This window comes from Hydractinia symbiolongicarpus, chromosome 1, assembly GCF_029227915.1.
Source record: "Hydractinia symbiolongicarpus strain clone_291-10 chromosome 1, HSymV2.1, whole genome shotgun sequence".
In the NCBI taxonomy this organism is placed as follows: domain Eukaryota; kingdom Metazoa; phylum Cnidaria; class Hydrozoa; order Anthoathecata; family Hydractiniidae; genus Hydractinia; species Hydractinia symbiolongicarpus.
In genome coordinates, this window is record NC_079875.1 from 17,038,539 (window position 1) to 17,056,644 (window position 18,106).

Consider the following 18,106-nt stretch of genomic DNA (forward strand, 5'->3'; position numbering starts at 1 on the left):
TTCAATTTTGTCGATGGAATTAGAACAAAAACAGAATATAAAAAATACTAACACACTATGAAATGATATTGCCACAAGTCTATTTAATAATCTGGAAAATTTTACCTTTTTAAAACTCAATCTTTGCAATTTATTTTTTTTACTTCAGCAAAAGAATTGCTGACTTGGTACTATTTACTTTTACGTTTTGTAAACACATCAGAATTTGCGCCAGCATTTGTCGGGTGCTGATGGGAATTACAGAGACTAAGCATTCCATGTCGTACCTAAAATTTATAATAAAACAAGGAAGCACTTTGTGTTTACACACATGTGTACGTGCTGCAATAAAATTATGTACTGTTCAATATTTTGAAATTTAATCCTAAAGTCTAGTTTAGAAAATATATTGTGTTATATCATTTTTTCACCTTAGTTGCAACAAATAAAATTGTTTTAAATGGGGCGTGATAAAAAAGATAAGAAAAAGAAAAAGAAGTCAAGAAGACACCCAGATAGCGATAGTGATAATAGTGATGCCAAAATATCTTATGAAGAAGAATTGGAAAAATTAAAAGAAGAACGAAGGTAAATGCTGCAGAGAGTATCTATTTTAGTTGGTCATACTGCCTTTCCAAATTTTCATCAGTCTTTTATATTGAATATGACTAGGACTTTAGGGGCATCATTCATTAAAATCATATCTATGTTGTGTTCAAACAAAACTCAAAACAAAATGCAAAGTTGTCAAAGCAAGTTAGAAATGTTTAGAAACTTTTTGCATGTATTCGAGTTTGATTATATTTGCTTATTTCATCTAAGAATATTTCAAAATATTCTTTGTCATATACAAAAGTTGCCGAAAATCAGAATTGACAAGATAATTTGCAAAGTGATCCTAAATGAAACGAACACAGTGATAAACTATTTGCAGATTTGCAACTAGCGAGAGATTATACTTTTTCAGAAGGTATAATATAACAAAAAAATTTAATGCTTGTCTGGAAGCAACTAAGCGATTTACAGTACATAAACTTTTTTTAATTTTCCATGGACATAGCATTTGTTGTTCTCTGAATTCCATGTGGGTGTTAAAAAAACCACGACCCCCTACTGTCCTAAAATAGGCTTAAACCAATTGCACTGATGTAGTACCATCAACTGATTTTGTTTACATTCAGTATAGTTTTCACTGAATAAATATCAGAGTTCGTGGTTTAATATGACGACAAAAAATTTATGTGAGAATTTATCTATATATTTAATACCATCTGCAAGTGTTACAAATCTTTTTATGCAACAACTGATGGAAATTAATTTTAACTGTTGCCGCATTAAAATACAAAGAATGGCCAGCAGTTCTAGATTTTCTTGAAGTATTCTTGTATTTTCTTGGTACTAAAAATGTATAGTTAAAAAGAGCCATTTTTCAAGGGCTTGTTCTAAAATCGTCTTTAAATTTATAATAATAGACAAGTTACTCCTGCTGCTGTGGTCTATGTTTTTGAAAAATGCGCTAGAAGTAAATGTTCTTAAGTTTTGCTGGAATTTTTTAACAGTTTTGGCCATCTTGATACAGAATTATTTCATCTGATATATTATAGGAGAAAGAAAGAGTTCATCAAGACAAATGAAACACCGGAGGAGAGGAGAATGCGTAGATTAGCAAAAAAAGAGGCCAAGGAACAAAAATACAACCGGCTAATAGGAGTCAATGATATGGGATACACCAACACTGACAATCCATTTGGTGATAATCATTTGACAGAAAGTTTTGTGTGGAAAAAGGTACTGTTATTATTTTTTGCGTACTCTCTATTCAAGTACCTTCAAATGCATAATCTATTTGTATATGTTATTTAAAAAGAATAATATTGTTTTTTTAAGTTTTATTTCAGCCTTAATACTTTTAATACTAAAGTTAGCCGATACTTAAATAATTGTATATATGCTGTAACCCAAGTGAAACGAAAAAAGCATTGCCAACTCTATAAATTTAACCTGCAATAAGAATGTAGAATAAGAATGTTATAAAGATAGTATGCGTCGATATAAGGGTCGAGCGATAAGTGACTCAGCCGTTTTCTTCCAGGGAATTTCTACAAAGATAGTATGCGTCAATATAAGGGCCAAGCAATAAATGATTCAGCTGTTTTTTTTCTGGGGAATTGCTACAAGTTTAAATTAATTAAACAGTGTATGTTACCTACACCAACAATGATTTCCCTCAAAAAGTAAACAAAATGGTAGACACAGATAAACAATCTACAAGGCAGGCTGGCTCTATTTATGAGGAAAATAAAAACACTGCCAAAATAACGTTTTATTTACTCAAAAAGTAACTTATACTTAATATTCAACATAACCTGCAGTATCAACAAGTATTTCCCTAAAGTTACTTCAGAGAGACTGAAAATGTGCTAGCTATCTAACAAAATATTTGGAACCTTGATTCGTAAACTTTGTTTAGCATAATATACCCCATGTGCAAAGTAGCATTACTTTTAGAATGTGATGCATCCATGTAAAACTTTGTTATTGATTTTTTCTCACTGTTTTATCTTGTCCTTATTTAAAGCATTATGCTATTTTTAAATTTCTAAGACTTGCTTTGCTATAATATCGTCACATATTATCTTTAATGCTCATGCATTTTGATTGTAAATTTCAGTACCAATGCAAAGTACAGTTTTTGTGAAAACTAGTTTTTTAGTGTGCTAAATAATTTTCTTTTCAGAGGAAACAGTTCTCTATTATAGTTAATACATTAAATATGTTTCAACGCTTTAGAAACATGAACTTGACGGAGTAAAAGATATTGGTAGTATTGAACAGCGAAATCGTCAAAAAGAAAAACAAAGAGAGCTGAAAGAGGAGTTGGAAAAAGTGAAGAAGAGAAGGAAAGATAGAGAAGCTGAAAAATTAGCAAGAGAAGAAGAAATGACCTTGATGCAACGTGAAAAAGAGGCTGCTATGTTTTCTGTAAGCGTTTAGTGTAACTAGGATTTGAAAGGATTTAGTAGAATAATGGCCAAAAGTTGTGCTTTTTTTTTTTGCATTATGATTTTTTTATTGTATTTTATTCATATTTGTTTTTTAATGCTCATATTCATCAGAGTTATTTGAGTTGTTTTATTTTGTCATCTGCTTCCTTGACCTTCATTTCAATTGCAAGAATTATTAATTTATTTTAAACCTTGGAAAATACTTTTATTATGTTCAGTGATCGTGAGTGTTTTAAGTCAACCATAAAAATGTTATGATATTTATTTCATAATTTTTGCAGCAGTAAATGTAATTGTTGTATTTGTTTGTTTTAGAGTTGGTCGAAGCAAGAAGATGATTTTCATTTACACCAGGCCCGTCTTCGTTCAAGTATCAGAATTCGTGATGGGCGAGCAAAACCTATTGATCTGCTTGCAGCATATATCAATCCTGAAGAAGAAGACTTGGAAGTTCAAATGCATGAACCTTATGCTGCATTGATAGTAAGATTGTAACACAACTGATTTAAATCTAAAATTTTTCTTGTTACTACTATGATTTGAAGAAAAGGCCTAACTTAAAAAAACTTGGAAATCAATATTATACTAGGTGTACAACCATTGAAGAAAATTTACAATAAAAATATATAACTGAAATGATATTTAATTAGTGAAAAAATAAATCAAGATTGCACTATTTAGTTTTTCGCATTTTCCTGGGAAGTGACGCATTTGTGTACACTTTATTTACAAACGAAACATCGCTTTAATACATGGCATTATCTTTCTGGTTTATTGCCTTTTGCACAACAGATATATGCTTTTAATGGTATCTTATATATAAAATTATGCATGCAATGCATTATAATGGCTGTTTTTTAATGGAACAGATGCATACCTTAGAGAAAGCATAATGGCTACCCGTTCCGAACAGGGTTACATGTCTTTACGATCAGAGTTATGTTTAAACTTGATCTGACAGAATACATGAGCACGTAATTTGGACAACGCTAAAGCAGCATCTAGTATTGCAGGCAGAAAATTAAAAATAGACACAATTTTGTGACTGCATTTAATTTTTTAGGGACTGTCAATTGACGATTTGGAAGATTTGATCGAAGATATTAAAATTTACATTACTATTGATCAAAAAAAGAATCTGGAGTTTTGGGAGGTATGAAATGTTTGGTTACATGTATGGTTGATTAATAGTAGTTTTATTCTTGATTTTTCTCCAACATTTATTTCATCAGGTGAAATTCAACAATAAATTATTTTCTTCGGAATTGTAGAATATTATTAATTGAAACATAATTTAACACTTCAATGTACCTTAATAAAAAAACTGTCAGAATCAATAAGAAAAAAAAGAGAATGTAATTTTGTTTTATTGTTTTGTCAAAGTTCAATTATAAAAGCCATGAAAAGGACCTAAAAAGGTAATTCATAAACAGTTTAGACTTTTTTCCCTTAAGCACCAGTAAAATTTGACTGAGCCTGTACAATACTAAACATTATTTTAATTTGTGTTGAAAATGAGTATTTCAATGTTATGTAGTTTACGTACATTTTTGTGTATCTAAAAACTATGTATATTTCTCTATAATGGTGGTTTGTTGAAATTTTTAAGCCTTGCAGTGGTCCTTATGTATAGGTTTGCTGTTTCTAAACCTAAGTGTGCTTATAAACGTGTACATCTTAAAACCTTTAGGATATTACAACGATGGTGAAAGATGAATTAGAAAAACTTAGAAAGAAAAGAAACGAAGGTTTATATTATTTATTTATTTTTGAAATTTGGATAAATATGTTCAATACAATGTTTTTATTGAGGTTTACTGTTTAGCATGCATTTTAGATATATATTGGTCTCTCACATTGGTCTCTAATATTGGTCTCTAATGTCTCTCACAATACTTTGTTTGACTTGGCAAATAACTTGAGTATTAGGATCTACAAACCAGGTAAACGAAGGTTTTAGGAAAATAAATAATTTCCCCAGATAATTTCCCCAGACTTGCGCCCTGCTAATTACCACTAAATACTTTCTCCCTATATTTACGAGATTTACTGCATTTTTAGCCATTAAGACAGTTTGTCAAAGGAATTAAATTCCCTGAATTTTATGATATATTTTGTTATCTAAAGCTTACCTACTGCGAAAAAACAAAGTAAGCTTGTATAAAAGAATTTAAAAAAAGAATAATTGTACTAAGTGGAAGTTATCTATGGTCAATTATTATTAAAAAGGCTGTTATCCTACGTAGATAATAAACTAGTGAGTGCCGGCAGTTGTCCAGAAGAAGCTATCCTAGATGAAACTGTCCAGAAGGGAGTTGTCTAGGGGAGAAGTGTGCAGGGAGAATTGTCAAGGAGAGAATTGTCCAGGGGAGAATTGTCCAGGGGAACTTTTCTAGGGACCAATTATTCAGGGTGCAATTATCCAGCAGGAGTTATCCCAGATGGAATTGTCCAGGGGAGAATTTTCTAGGGACCAATTATCCAGGGCAAATTATCCATGGGGATAATTATAGTTATATTTCATTATTCGAATTATGCTTTTATGGCAGGTTCCTCATCTCGAAGAGAAGCAGTGAACACTGCTGTTCAATCAGACGTTCATTCCATTTTTTATGGAAAAACATATTCACAACTTCGCGCTCTGCAAAAGCAAATGCGAAAAAAAATTGAAGCTGGTGGTACAATAGATGTTGGTAAGTACATTTGTTCAAAGGCTTTTTGTTCAGTCGTTGTTTTTGCTTGTTTGTTCAACGGTTTGTTTGTTCGGTCGGGCAATTGGTCAGTCGGTCTGTTGGGCGGTTGATTGCTCAGTGGGTCCGCCTACCGTTAATTTGGTCCGTCTGTCATTTTTTTGGTTTTATTGTTTATAGGTTATTGGGAGTCATTATTACAACAACTGAAAGCTTTCATGTCTAAAGCTAGATTAAAAGAACGCCACCAAGCCTTTTTAAAGAATAAATTAAATGAATTAAAAATGGAGGTAGGATTGCAAAAATATTTTTTTATTGAGGAGTAAGAATATACATTTTGTTTTTGTAGACGAGTTATTTTTCCTCAACCATGGTTGATTTGAATTGAAGTAGATTCTCTAATTTAAACTTTATGAGGAGTTTGAACTTTTAGAGAAAATTGATCTAATCTTGTAAAAAATTTTAGTGCGGTCATCCTAGTATGTGTAAGTTTAAAAGATTTAACTGAGACCTTTCAAAAAGTATAAAAATAGAAGTAAATCGTGGATCATAGTTTACGCTTTAATAACCGGCGTTGGATTTGCTAAGACCTAGTATACACGCTTCATTTGCAACGGTGTTCGAATTACAAAGAGAGACATAAGACCAAAAATACACGTTTCAAATAGGGGGTGTTTGAATTATTGGAAATCTCGTATGAGAGTTTGTTAACAATATTTTAGCGTTATATAGTTATGATCGTGAAAAAGGGTGTATTTTCAGGAGGGCTCTGAGATCACCCTTCGTATTACATTTGAATGTGTGTCAATCGGTTTGTGTGGATCATAGCTTTAAATTTTTCCAAATAATCATTCACTCAGCGCCATGTGAACTGAGCATGTTACATGATTTGTCACTTTCTTTCAAATATTACTTCAAAACATCTGAGAAATCAGGACTTCAACTAGCTCGTCTGATGCACCGAAAAGCTGTAATTATAAGGTCGTTCTCGCACTGTCTTCGTTACGTCATTTATTAGCGAATAGGTCTTTTGTTCCAATTTTTATATGTTCTCAAACCAACCGAGTTTGATGTCTCTATAATAATAGCCGTTGCCTATCTGTTTGTCTTCCTGTTACGGAAACACGAAATGCGATATATAAATTAGAGGCGACCCCGCGAATTTTTCCACGGGTTGACGACTAGTCTGTTGTAGTATCCAACTTTCTGTCTGTGAGCTCAAGATGGTAGCTGCTAGTAGTGATGGGTGAATTACCGGGGTTTATTGCACGGGTTAACGACTAGTGGTAACTTAAACGTTTACCTGTAGACTGCTGTGGAGGACGACACAGAGTTACCTTCTCAACATACGTATCAACGCAAAGAACAACCTCAGGAGGAGGAGGAGAGTGAGAAAGAAAAAGAAGAGCCTGATGATGATAAATTTAAAAAACCTGCTCCTGTAGATGAAGAGACGCTAGGTGAAGATGAAGAAAATAAAGATGATGAAGAAGAAGAAGTCGACCAAAAGTTTGTTTGTCTTTGTTTATTTTCCATGTGTTTTTTTCCTACTAAGTTATTTTTTGTTTATGTTTTCTCTTGTGGCCATTTATTTGCTTGTTGACACGCATAAAAAAAACTTTTTTGTCTCCATCTTTAGAGTGGAATTGCAGAAATTTACTGAAGCAGAGTTGTCTGAGCAAGGTATGACATTATTTCAGTATTAGATTTACCTGCATCATGGTAGGCGGACATTTGACATCCGATTGATTTTCATAGCGTGTTTGTCTTTATTATTGAGGGGGGGAAGTTGTTTAAAAAGTATCATCATAATTTTAGGACAGGATACAATTTATTCATTTCAGCTCAATTGAAAGAGTTAAGGCTGATCTTCATTATGCGAATTTTGGTTGCTCTGGCTTTAGCGATCCGAGTGGACAAGCAATTATTAAATCTCCATGCGCCATAGCGAAGTAGTTAAATGAGGGACAAAAGTTTAAAATGAAAATATGGATTTTATTTTTATTTTTCTGCAGAAAAACATTTTTGCTCATTTTTTTGAGCATGTTTATAATTTTGATTCTGATTGGCTCTTAAACAAAAATTGCCAACGATCGCTGAAAAAGTTCAAACTGTTTGAACTCCTTTGGCGATCTCAGCGAACGGCTCATATTGCGCAATTTTACGTGAACAAACCTTATGCACATGCTCACATCCCAATCGCTAGAGCCCCAGCGATCAAAATTCGTTTAATGGAGATCAGCCTTTACCCTGTTAGCTTGTTGTTTTCCATTACTAATCCGTAAGTTAATTTCTACTTTCGTGATTGTAGCTATGAAGGATTACGAGGAGAATGATTACGAGCCACGGTTGATGTTGTTTGGAGATGTTGAAGAGGTAAGGCAATTTCCCTAGAAGTCTACAAAATTTCGAGCTGCAGTTGTGTTGTTTGGGGACATCCCCAAGGTAAATCAAACAACAAGGTAAATCATAAAGGATATTCGTGTAAAAATCTACAAGAACGGGTATTTATTATGCGCGTCAATGTGGAACGCGCAAAAACCGAAATGTTGAATATTTTATCACGAACGGTGAGTTTTTATTAGGAAAATTTAAAAATTAATGTCTTGTTTATTCTGGTTGTGCAGACTTAAGGCCTACTCTGAGAAAGTTGATTCATGTTAGAAATTAGCAGAAGTGTGATTCTTATGCCACAGAATTGACTGCATAAGTTTTCAATTAATTTTTCTTTCCTGCGCGTACGAACATGCAGCTTCTTTCAATACAGTTTGTTGACATTCTTATAGTAGCTGACATTGTTGTTATTTTTAGGAGAAATGGCTTGATCCAACAGATGATAGTAATAAATTGGTACGAACTTTTTTCTGTTTTAATTTTTGTATTTCAACTTGGATTTGTATGAAAAATGTTTTTGTTTCAGAGTTATCTAAGAGAGCATGTGAAAGCTGGCTCAACTGTGGAAGAGGTGAGTTGTACCTATAATTATTTTTTTTAAATCAACGCCCATTCATTCTCGAATAACACTTTTCTTTATTTAGTATAGCTTGGCACTCTTCTGGGTTGCTCGCCTTTGCTGATTTAGCGCCCTGCGTGGCTTAGCGCCCACGAAAAGGAGACATTCCCATGCCCCCTGTTACTGAATAAAATTAAATTGGCGAATTCCGTAGTAGGATCTTACCTTTGAGTGTGCGCTTTTATCTTTTACTACGAGTAGCAAATCCAGCATAAGCGATCTCTATATAAATAATACTCGTACTTTTTTTGTCTCTGCGCTATTTTGTAGTCGTGCTACGGACGCGAAATATTTATGCACAAAATAGCAAATGTGACATACTTACGGCAGGCGAATTTCCGTGTTTTCCTTCATAGAGTAACAGTTTCTTTGTCACAGTTCTTTCTTTATATGTTTTTGCTTGGGAGGCTATGGTTCTTTTGAAATTCATATAATGCATCATGTTATAGGAACTAGAAGCTGATAACATGTTCAACACAAAAGTTCTCCATGGTATGAATGAAAACGAAGAAGCTTTTAATACAACTGTTGTATTAAAAGCAAAGGTATGTGCTAAAATACACACTGTAGAGGAGTACAATGAGTTTTAAACTTACTAAAAACGTTATCATTTACTCTGCAGGGGATAGGAGTCACGTGAGACCATATTAAAGCGAAAAAAGGGCGGGGAAACACGTGAAAATTAATGGTTAGGAGAAGGGAGGGGTGGGTGTGTGTATTTTTGTTAAATACAGGGTGGTAACAGTAAATTTGAAAGCGTTTTGTTATGTCCACGCTCATAGTGTCGATTTTTTAAAGTGTTTTTTATAAATCACGTGATTCTTTTTAGAAATATAATTGGTCAGATAAATACAGACCTCGAAAGCCGAGATTCTTCAACCGAGTTCACACGGTATGTGATTAGTTTGTTTTTTTGGGTTCAATTTTTTGTGTGTGAACGAATTATACTCGATGTCCCGAGTTATACTCGATGTGCCGAATTATACTTGATGTGCCAGATTATACTCGATGTCCCGAATTATACTCGATGTCACGAGTTATACTCGATGTCACGAATTCTACTTGATGTCCCAAATTTTGTTTTATAGGGTTACGAATGGAATAAGTATAACCAAACGCATTATGATCAAGACAATCCCCCACCGAAAATCGTACAAGGATATAAATTTAATGTAGGTGGCTGTTTATAAAGTTTGTCAGAGTTTGAACTAAAGTCAGGAATTATTGAGAGATCTTTAAGAAAATGTTGATAATTGTCAGACCAAATTTGTATAAATAAACCAGAACCTAAAACTAAAAATTAGTTACTTGAGAGAATTTGTAGACTTGAGAATCAGATTTTAAAATTTTGGACTGAGAATTTTTGCTCTGTTACAGTTAGTTTGAAAACTGAACTTAATTTTCCCATACTTTGCTTTTCTCGTGTTTTGTAAGGTAACATGGAAAATCTCTTTTAGTCAAAAGGGCGAGATAAAAGAAATGTTGTGTGAAATATGTAAATAATAAATAATTTTTTTTGAGTTGTTCTTTTTTGTTTTAGATATTTTTCCCAGATCTTATCGACAAAACCAAAACACCGGAATACACATTGGTAGGGAATTTCATCATAATAGATATGTCAAAGGTTTTCGGAAAGACAAACTGAATGTTTGTGTACTTTAGGCCATTCACTTCAACTAGATGTTTCTAAAATTTGTTCACAATATTTTCGTTTCTCCTACAGTTTTTTATGATCCCCTACTTTGCACCTAATCCTGATCGGTTTTTTGGATGCTATTTTCTGTCACAATGCGGGATACTTCCATTATGAAATTTCAAGGCTAAATCCTTTTTAAGATTCGACCCCATTGTTAGCTTTTGTCAGTAATATGCTCATGTTTTAGATGAAAAATATAGATACGTTTAAATGACCTGATATTATTAGGTATTTTATTAGATATAATACAGGTAGCGATTTGATAAATATTGAAGTTTTATTTTAATTTAGATTAATTTTGAAGTATTAAATTTGTTCGAAATCATTAAGAAAAATTAATGTCCGAAAGTTTTTGATCTGATCTTTTTCGAAGTTAAAGTAATCCTGACACATCATTTTTTTAATTTTAGACATCATGTGAGGACGATCCAGAGTTCGCCATTTTACGTTTCAAAGCTGGTCCTCCGTATGAAGATATCGCATTTAAGGTTGTCGACCGCGAGTGGGAATGTTCAAACCGCCACGGCTTCAGGTGTCAATTTTATAATAACATTTTCCAACTTTACTTTCATTTCAAACGTTATCGATACAGGAGGTAGTATTCATAAAGACAGGGTCACCACTTCTCGCAAGCAATGTACAATTCTTGATGTTTTTATTAACTTTTCCTGTATTATCATTTTGTATATAAATTATGTTTTAAATATGTGTTTTTACCCTTTTGGCTTGACTGACCAATGATATCAAATATGATGCCAACCGCAGGGGTAGGCGTAGCCCTAGGTCGTATTTCCACCTAGGGGCGCCAGTTTTCAATGAGTGGGTTACTCATTGTCTACAAATAAAGGTTTAAGATACAACAAAACACTTTTTAACGTTGGAAATGTGCAGTTAATAATAATAATCGATATATTTCTAACATTCATTTATAATGGTTCGTGCTTACCAAAAATGTTCGCTTCAAATAAAAAATGTAACCCTGTCTTCTGGCGTGACTGCATAACTTTAAAGTGGATCCCCAACCTCGTCCCCAACACTCTTCTACGTATATGATGTTCTGACAATGAAGTTATATCAAGAACTGCACGTTTAAACTTCCTTGCAACCTCTATACAAAAAGTGAAGCTTCTGTTGCTATGACAACGTGTTTCATCCTTGCAACAACAGAAACGCTTCGGGCCGTAGATTTGAGGCTGAATTAATGGTTTAAAAGCGTCGCTAAAACGTTTAAGATCTTAACGCAGTTAAATGTTTAAATAACCGTAACTGTTTTGTTAACCAATTTTATTCAGCATCCGAACGAGTATTGCACGCAAGATTATGCCGCCGGTCGCTTATTTGTCAATAATCATTTTGAAAGTCGGGGCTTATTAAACCGGCAACTTGTAAACCTGCATTCAAAAACCATATTTTACCCTGTGACGTTATCAACATAAATATGAGCCGCGCACCCAAATAATCTCGCTTCAGACTCCTTCTGCAGATACTTTTGTTAACATCATTGATTCCAAGTCAACTCCTTGCTTCCAGCAGCTCCTTTAATACTTTAAAAATTGCTTACATCTGTAAAAAAATCAAATGACTGGACACAGTTTGACTGCATCCGACATAAGCTGGGAGCGCACAAGCTATGCGTCAGCTATCACAAGTATGTTTTGAGTAGGGTAATTTCCTACTCAAATTATGACTGCACTTTCCGTAGGCTGAAATTAAAATCCTGTATAAAATAAAAAGAGATGATTTTTTTAAGAATTCGATGACGAAACTCTACAGTGCCACCAAGGTACCAGCTACCCGTCATCCTCTTGCTGGTAGACTGCAGAGTGTGCGGATACTGTTATTCTTTATTACAATTCCACTCTGGAATAACACTGCACGACGAGATAGAATGAGAAGCACAAGATGCTGAAGACATGTCAGGTGAATACCAACCTCGTCCCCAGGGCATTTTGCATCTTTTCTGACCCTGGGACGGCAAAACATTGCCGTCCCAGGGTCAGGAAAGATACAAGATGCCCTGGGGACGAGGTTGGGTAAATACAATAGAGTTGAAGACATCAAGCACATACTCATGAAAGAAGAAGCAAACCACGGAGCCTGAAGGAAGCGAAGACATTTGGCATATATTTGACAAAAACAAGACACAGTTATTGGAAGATGGGAATCGTGTCAAGACATGGCGGTTCAACAAGAACCTAAACCAACCGTTTACAGATGCTACCGTGCAGAAAATCACGCAAGACATCGAGATGAAGGTAAAGGTTGTCTACAGCTTCAGGTACAATATTCGCAAAGCTTGAGGTAAGTATCTCCCTATTCGAAAAACAAAGGCAGCAAAGGATCACTCTCAAATCTCGCTGAAATTGAAGCATTCAAAGGTGAGATGAAGCGCCCGATCTCAAAGAACCATCGGGACTCTTGGGTCGTACGAAAAGAAATAAGTCTTAAGACAAGTGCAGATCAAAATCACAAGCACCAGGGAGACTCTGTCGGCTTGTGAACCTCTTCCAGACTGTTTGCATAAAAAGAGATGTATCTGTAAACTGCTGACAGTTCATGTGTTTAGAGACGCCTAGAGAGAGAAAAGAGAAACAAGGCACAACGTACGGTGTTTATTACAGGGACAGCTCTTGAACGAGTGCTATTAGAATCCAAAGCTATTTACAAAAGCATGCAATCTGACTAGACACAAGAAGAAAGAATGCAATGGACACAAAAAGGCAATCACCTGCAAAGGTAAGAAGGTTAGCTAGGTTGCTTCGCAATGAATAGAATACATGTTGATTGAAACAGGAAGACACATACATCAGGAACTATGAGACTACGGAGGAGAGCGCGCCATATGGAAAGACAAGGAAGAACTCAAAGTTAGCGGTTATGAGTCTACCACGAAGCCTCTCTACGAGTACCATGGATGTGAGTGGAACGGATGCCCCTGCCAACCAGAAGCCAACGAAAACTTATACAAAGGGACCAAGGCAAAGAAAAAAGGGAACTAAGCTACAACCTGGTTATGGCAAGGGAATGTGAGAATCCTCACAAGGCTAAATAATAAAAAGTTCACACCATACCCTAACTACATTTTGACTTTCAGGCTCTTCTGGTATCCCCGAATCGACCTGATTGCTATCAGGGGATTTTACGTATATATTAGAACACGTTCCGGTGAGTACCGCTATAGTTTGAATGAAAAACCAACGTTTATAGATCACAAAGAGCCCAAAGTTCTGTCTAAAAGATTTGTTAAGGAGCTGGAATGGAGACGGAACCTCATCGTGGAAGAAGTAGAGATAATGTACCCTAGGTCTGATGATTTGTTAACCGTTTTCGGTCCAGGGTATTTCGAACATATTATGACCCCACCCCCGGACCGAATAGGGTTAAATGGGTGAACCAGGAACCTTGGTACGGTACACCATCTATATGTTTACGAGGAGAAGATATAAAACACATCGTTTAACCACAAACACCTACGTACCTAAACAAGAAGAACAGCACCTGAGTAACATTTACTAGTAGCCTAAGCATTTTCATACTAGAAGAAAAACTATCAAATTACTTGCTGCAGGAAGTAAAAAGTCTCGAAAAAAGTCACTTACTGGCTATCCCGTCAACTACCCTGGCTTTAGGTTCAAAGAGGTTTAACTATCCTTATTTAAACATAATCAAACCAAGCTAAACGCATTACTTTGACGTACTGTACCATGGAGGTAGAAATAGAAATTTATTTTTACGTCCGTCGCTGTACATACCACGCAAGCAATATGGGAATACTACTATGTATATATATACACTGACATACATCAATGTGGCTACAAAAGTAGCAAGAACCTACAAAAAAACTAGAGGTATTGAGGAGATGGTCAAGGATATCTATAAAACAGGCCTTCTGCGCTATCCCAAGGTGATCATCACTCTGAGTTCAAGTCCAATGAAAAGTCTTATAACAAGGTCTTAGCAAAGAGACTCTTCAAACCACAAGATGCAGAAGAGTTAGTCAATGAGGAAACTAGTAGCACATGAGTGAAATACCTGTGCTCTGCAGCGAGATTCTGAACCCCACCAAAACCGAGATGATTGACATGAAACCTTCGATTGCCCTCAAACTGGATAAGTTTTTTTTTTTGTCTGATCGGTTATATATTATATTTAGAAATTATAAAATTACATAGTATCATCCGTTTATTCGGCTTGATACCTTGAAAATTCAAACATACGTTATTTTATATAATTTTGTTTTGGTCTATTTCTATAGCGAGAGACCGCCGCTCAAAATATATAATATATAATACTATTTCGGCTATCGGAATTCCCTTATTTCCGATAGTGTGTTGGTCAAAGACATGTCGATATCAGATATGTTAACATCCCGCCGCAATGATCTTGATCCACGCAGGCATAGCAATGTCGATCGGAGTAACGAAAAGCAAATTTTCGTTCTGACAAACGTCGTAGCGATAGACGTTGGTATACCACGTTTATCTGCTATCAACTCAGCAAGACGTTGATAGAATCTCTTGCATTCTCTTCCTAACCCACCGTGTGTAGAAAACACCAAAGGTGTAAAAGAACCATTTTCAACCTGCAAAACCCTTTCGTTGTATAACCTTTTCTTTTCTTGCTCATTTCTTTCATAGCAACGTTTGATTTCTGTGTTCCTATACCTCTGGGCGTTAAGGTCAAAGACCCTGACATCGCAGAATACCCGTTGGCCAGGAATCCAGAAACCAAGTGCGCTAACATCTAATCGAGCTTCATTGGTTGTGATCGCACTTTTCTGGTCAAAGCGTTCGTTTTGTAGTGGAGCAAGCATCGGTTCAATTCGTACGTCTTTACACACTTCTTTCAAAAGCTGAGCAGTTATATCACGAACTTCGTTATGACGTTGTGTGACAAACCCACCCTTTTTGCAGGATAACGCATGAGCAAGATCAAACTTTGAGCCACATGCACATTCAAATGGTAACCTGGGTAATTCCCAGTTATATCGAATTCTCAATGCGTCGAAAAACTGCTCCTTTGTGAGGTAGTAACCACTCTCTTTTATTGGCAGAGTCGTCAACCATTTTGACGCACCTATTTCCTGATTTGCTTCGTTCTGCCTCTTAGCACTTTCATCCATTTGTGACAATAGTCCTTGCAGAATGTTTTGATGGCTTTTATTTCTCTCAGACTTTATTTGGCTTTTCGTTTTGCTGATCTCGTTCGCATTTTCATTTTGTCTGAGAAGAATATTTACGAGCTCCGTCGTCATTTTCCGAGAATTCTCGTATTCTGTGTCAGAAACATTCTCAAGGATTTTTATTCCTAGACCCCCGAGACGTGGTGGCAAGGACATTAGCTCCCTCTCTACATCGTTTACAATATGACCACCAGTAATAGCCGGCAACAGTTGGTGTCTTATTACACTTTCCACTGGTCGCAGTAATGATGATATTTCTGGGATGGTCCGTAAATAGTATGTGAAGCGATGTTGATATCCACTAACATAGCATGTGTAAGCTGCTTGTGGTTCGATAACAGCTATTTCTGAAATTAGTGTGATTTCTTTCACCCATTTCGCGACAATGTCTTCAACGTACTCTTTTCGAAAAGTCTCACTGCCAATAACTGCTCCGAGATGTCGTTCTCCTGTACATGTAATTTGGATATTTGTTTCTTTGAAGTGTGTTTTTGCTCCTTCAATGTTCTTATCTTTCACAATTAGCCATGATTTCTTTGGCTGTGGTTGGTAACCAAATTTTGGGCCTTCCACAATGAGCTCGTCCCACCATTTCCGAATGGTGGAAAAATTTCCAACAGCTGTTAAGTCATCAGCAAAAGCTACCAATTTCATATCAATATCAGCAATGTTTTTCATTCTATCAAGTAATGGTGTGAGTCCTATTGCGTAAATGGCCATCCCCAACGGGTCGCCTTGAGTGGTACCTTCTCTTGAACTCAGTTCAGTTTCACCAATCACAAAAAGTCTCGCAGGCTTTATGTAGCAGTTGTTGATGTATGTTGCTAGAATCGGGCAAATGATCTTGGTATTATGAAGTGTTGCACTACGGTTCAAGCTATTGAAGGCATTTGCAGCATCAACTAATAAGACACATTCGGCTTCTTCACTAGAGTATGCATCTTTCATTGCATGTATAGCAGCTTCGCACCCAGATTCATGACCGGAGCACATTTGAATTTTTGAACAAGATTCAATAACATCATTCTTTGATGCGTACATCACGGCTTTTCCAATAATGCGTCTTAAAACCTCTCCTACTCCGATAGGTCTAAGACCAGGGTTCTTGTCTAAAGGCACAAGACGACATCCTAAATACGCCTCTAAAGAATTATCGTTTACTTCTTCATGGCAAAGTCTTCTTGCAAACTTAGCTATCGCTTTCCGTAAATCTGTTCCAGTGTCGCCATAAACTCTAGACGCTATGATTTTGATCCATCCATTCGCATCCATTCCAGATGGTCCGGAGCCGCCTTTTGTTGTCTTCGCTGCTCGCATTATCATGTCTTCGTCAATGACGTCATATACAACGGCATTAACTGATTTGATCGGACCTTGTATCAGCGTGTCTTCGTATGATTCACTTCCTTCAGGATGTTTTTGTCTTAGCATTTCAAGAGTTTCGTCATTCAAAGGAAGTATTCCTCCAGACATATTGTTCGTCACCACATTAATCGCTTTATGAACATCTCCTTTTTGCATATGGTTCCGGAACTTCCTTGAAATAACTGCAATATCTTGCTTTTTTATTACTTTAGGTAGTCGGCTTTGAATCGTCTGTGCCTCATCCATTAAGCTCATAAAATCTCCTTTAAACCATTGTGTTAGACGTCTGTTTAATGCTTCTACGTGCTCCTTAGATTTCGATGCTTGTGATGGTTTTTGCAGCAGCAGAGCAGGCATGATATGTATAGCTTTTAATGCTATAGCTCTTACAGGTGTGTTTTCAATCCACGCATTGAGCAATCTTGTGGTCTCACGTATGTAGGATTTACCTGCGTTTCCATTAGGCAGCATAAACAAGTTTCGTTTCCAATAAACAATTCTGCTGTAACATTCCTCGATGTCATTGACTGCTTCACTTCCTTTAACATTACTCCAATAAAACTTCTCTGGAGCATCAGCAAAATGATGTTGAGATGAAGTTGCGTCTTCGGGAACGTTACGTTGTTGATTTGTATCCTGTTGTGTTTGTGCAATGTTCTGTGTCAACACTTTACAATACTTCAAGTACTGTACCAAACCTCTATATGTTTTAAACTTTCGGTGACATTTCATACACGGAAAAGTCTCTTGACTCTGCTCAACACTATCAATTCTTGAATTCGATGACGATGGTTGCTTATGACCTCTTTTAACCATTTTTATCCAATAAACTGTGAAAATGATGTTTCGTCGTTACTTCAATTAATTCTTCGCGTTTTGACACTTAATTGAAACTTGCATGACGGATCATTTACTTTGTTCCGATCAATTGGCATTGGAGACGTCCGCCATCTTTAACCGTCAACCGTCAACTCACTGGATAAGTACCGCTTGTGACAGCTTACGCCAACAATGAAGAATAATCTGAAGAAAAGGCGAAGCACGAAGTCTTGTTACCAGAAGACGGTTTCTGCTTATATCTGCTACAGCCCGGAAAGGAGCATAGGGATCAGAAAAGACGTGCAACAATGAACACCTTTTGGAGCAAAAAGACCTATAGACTGGGAATCATGGCAG

General features: G+C 35.8%; 1 protein-coding gene across 1 annotated transcript; it reads left to right on the plus strand.

Moving 5' to 3' along the window:
* Positions 1 to 398: 398 nt before the first annotated feature.
* Positions 399 to 11,087, plus strand: LOC130643929 (splicing factor Cactin-like). The gene is made up of 18 exons (XM_057449632.1): positions 399 to 567; positions 1,584 to 1,767; positions 2,770 to 2,961; positions 3,300 to 3,467; positions 4,048 to 4,137; positions 4,675 to 4,732; positions 5,534 to 5,677; positions 5,855 to 5,964; positions 6,984 to 7,183; positions 7,314 to 7,357; positions 7,986 to 8,050; positions 8,486 to 8,524; positions 8,595 to 8,639; positions 9,137 to 9,232; positions 9,517 to 9,579; positions 9,776 to 9,859; positions 10,228 to 10,278; positions 10,794 to 11,087. The coding sequence occupies exons 1-18, from the start codon at positions 440 to 442 to the stop codon at positions 10,980 to 10,982; spliced, it is 1,950 nt and encodes a 649-aa protein (XP_057305615.1). The 5' UTR covers positions 399 to 439; the 3' UTR covers positions 10,983 to 11,087.
* The last annotated feature ends 7,019 nt before the right edge of the window (positions 11,088 to 18,106 follow it).

Bases quoted from the DNA above. Each gene is read 5' to 3' on its own strand.
- LOC130643929 (XM_057449632.1), top strand. From the start codon at position 440: ATGGGGCGTGATAAAAAAGATAAGAAAAAGAAAAAGAAGTCAAGAAGA. The intron at 5,678-5,854 runs GTAAGTACATTT...TATTGTTTATAG, and splicing joins TGGTGGTACAATAGATGTTG to GTTATTGGGAGTCATTATTA. The intron at 7,184-7,313 runs GTTTGTTTGTCT...CTCCATCTTTAG, and splicing joins GAAGAAGAAGTCGACCAAAA to AGTGGAATTGCAGAAATTTA.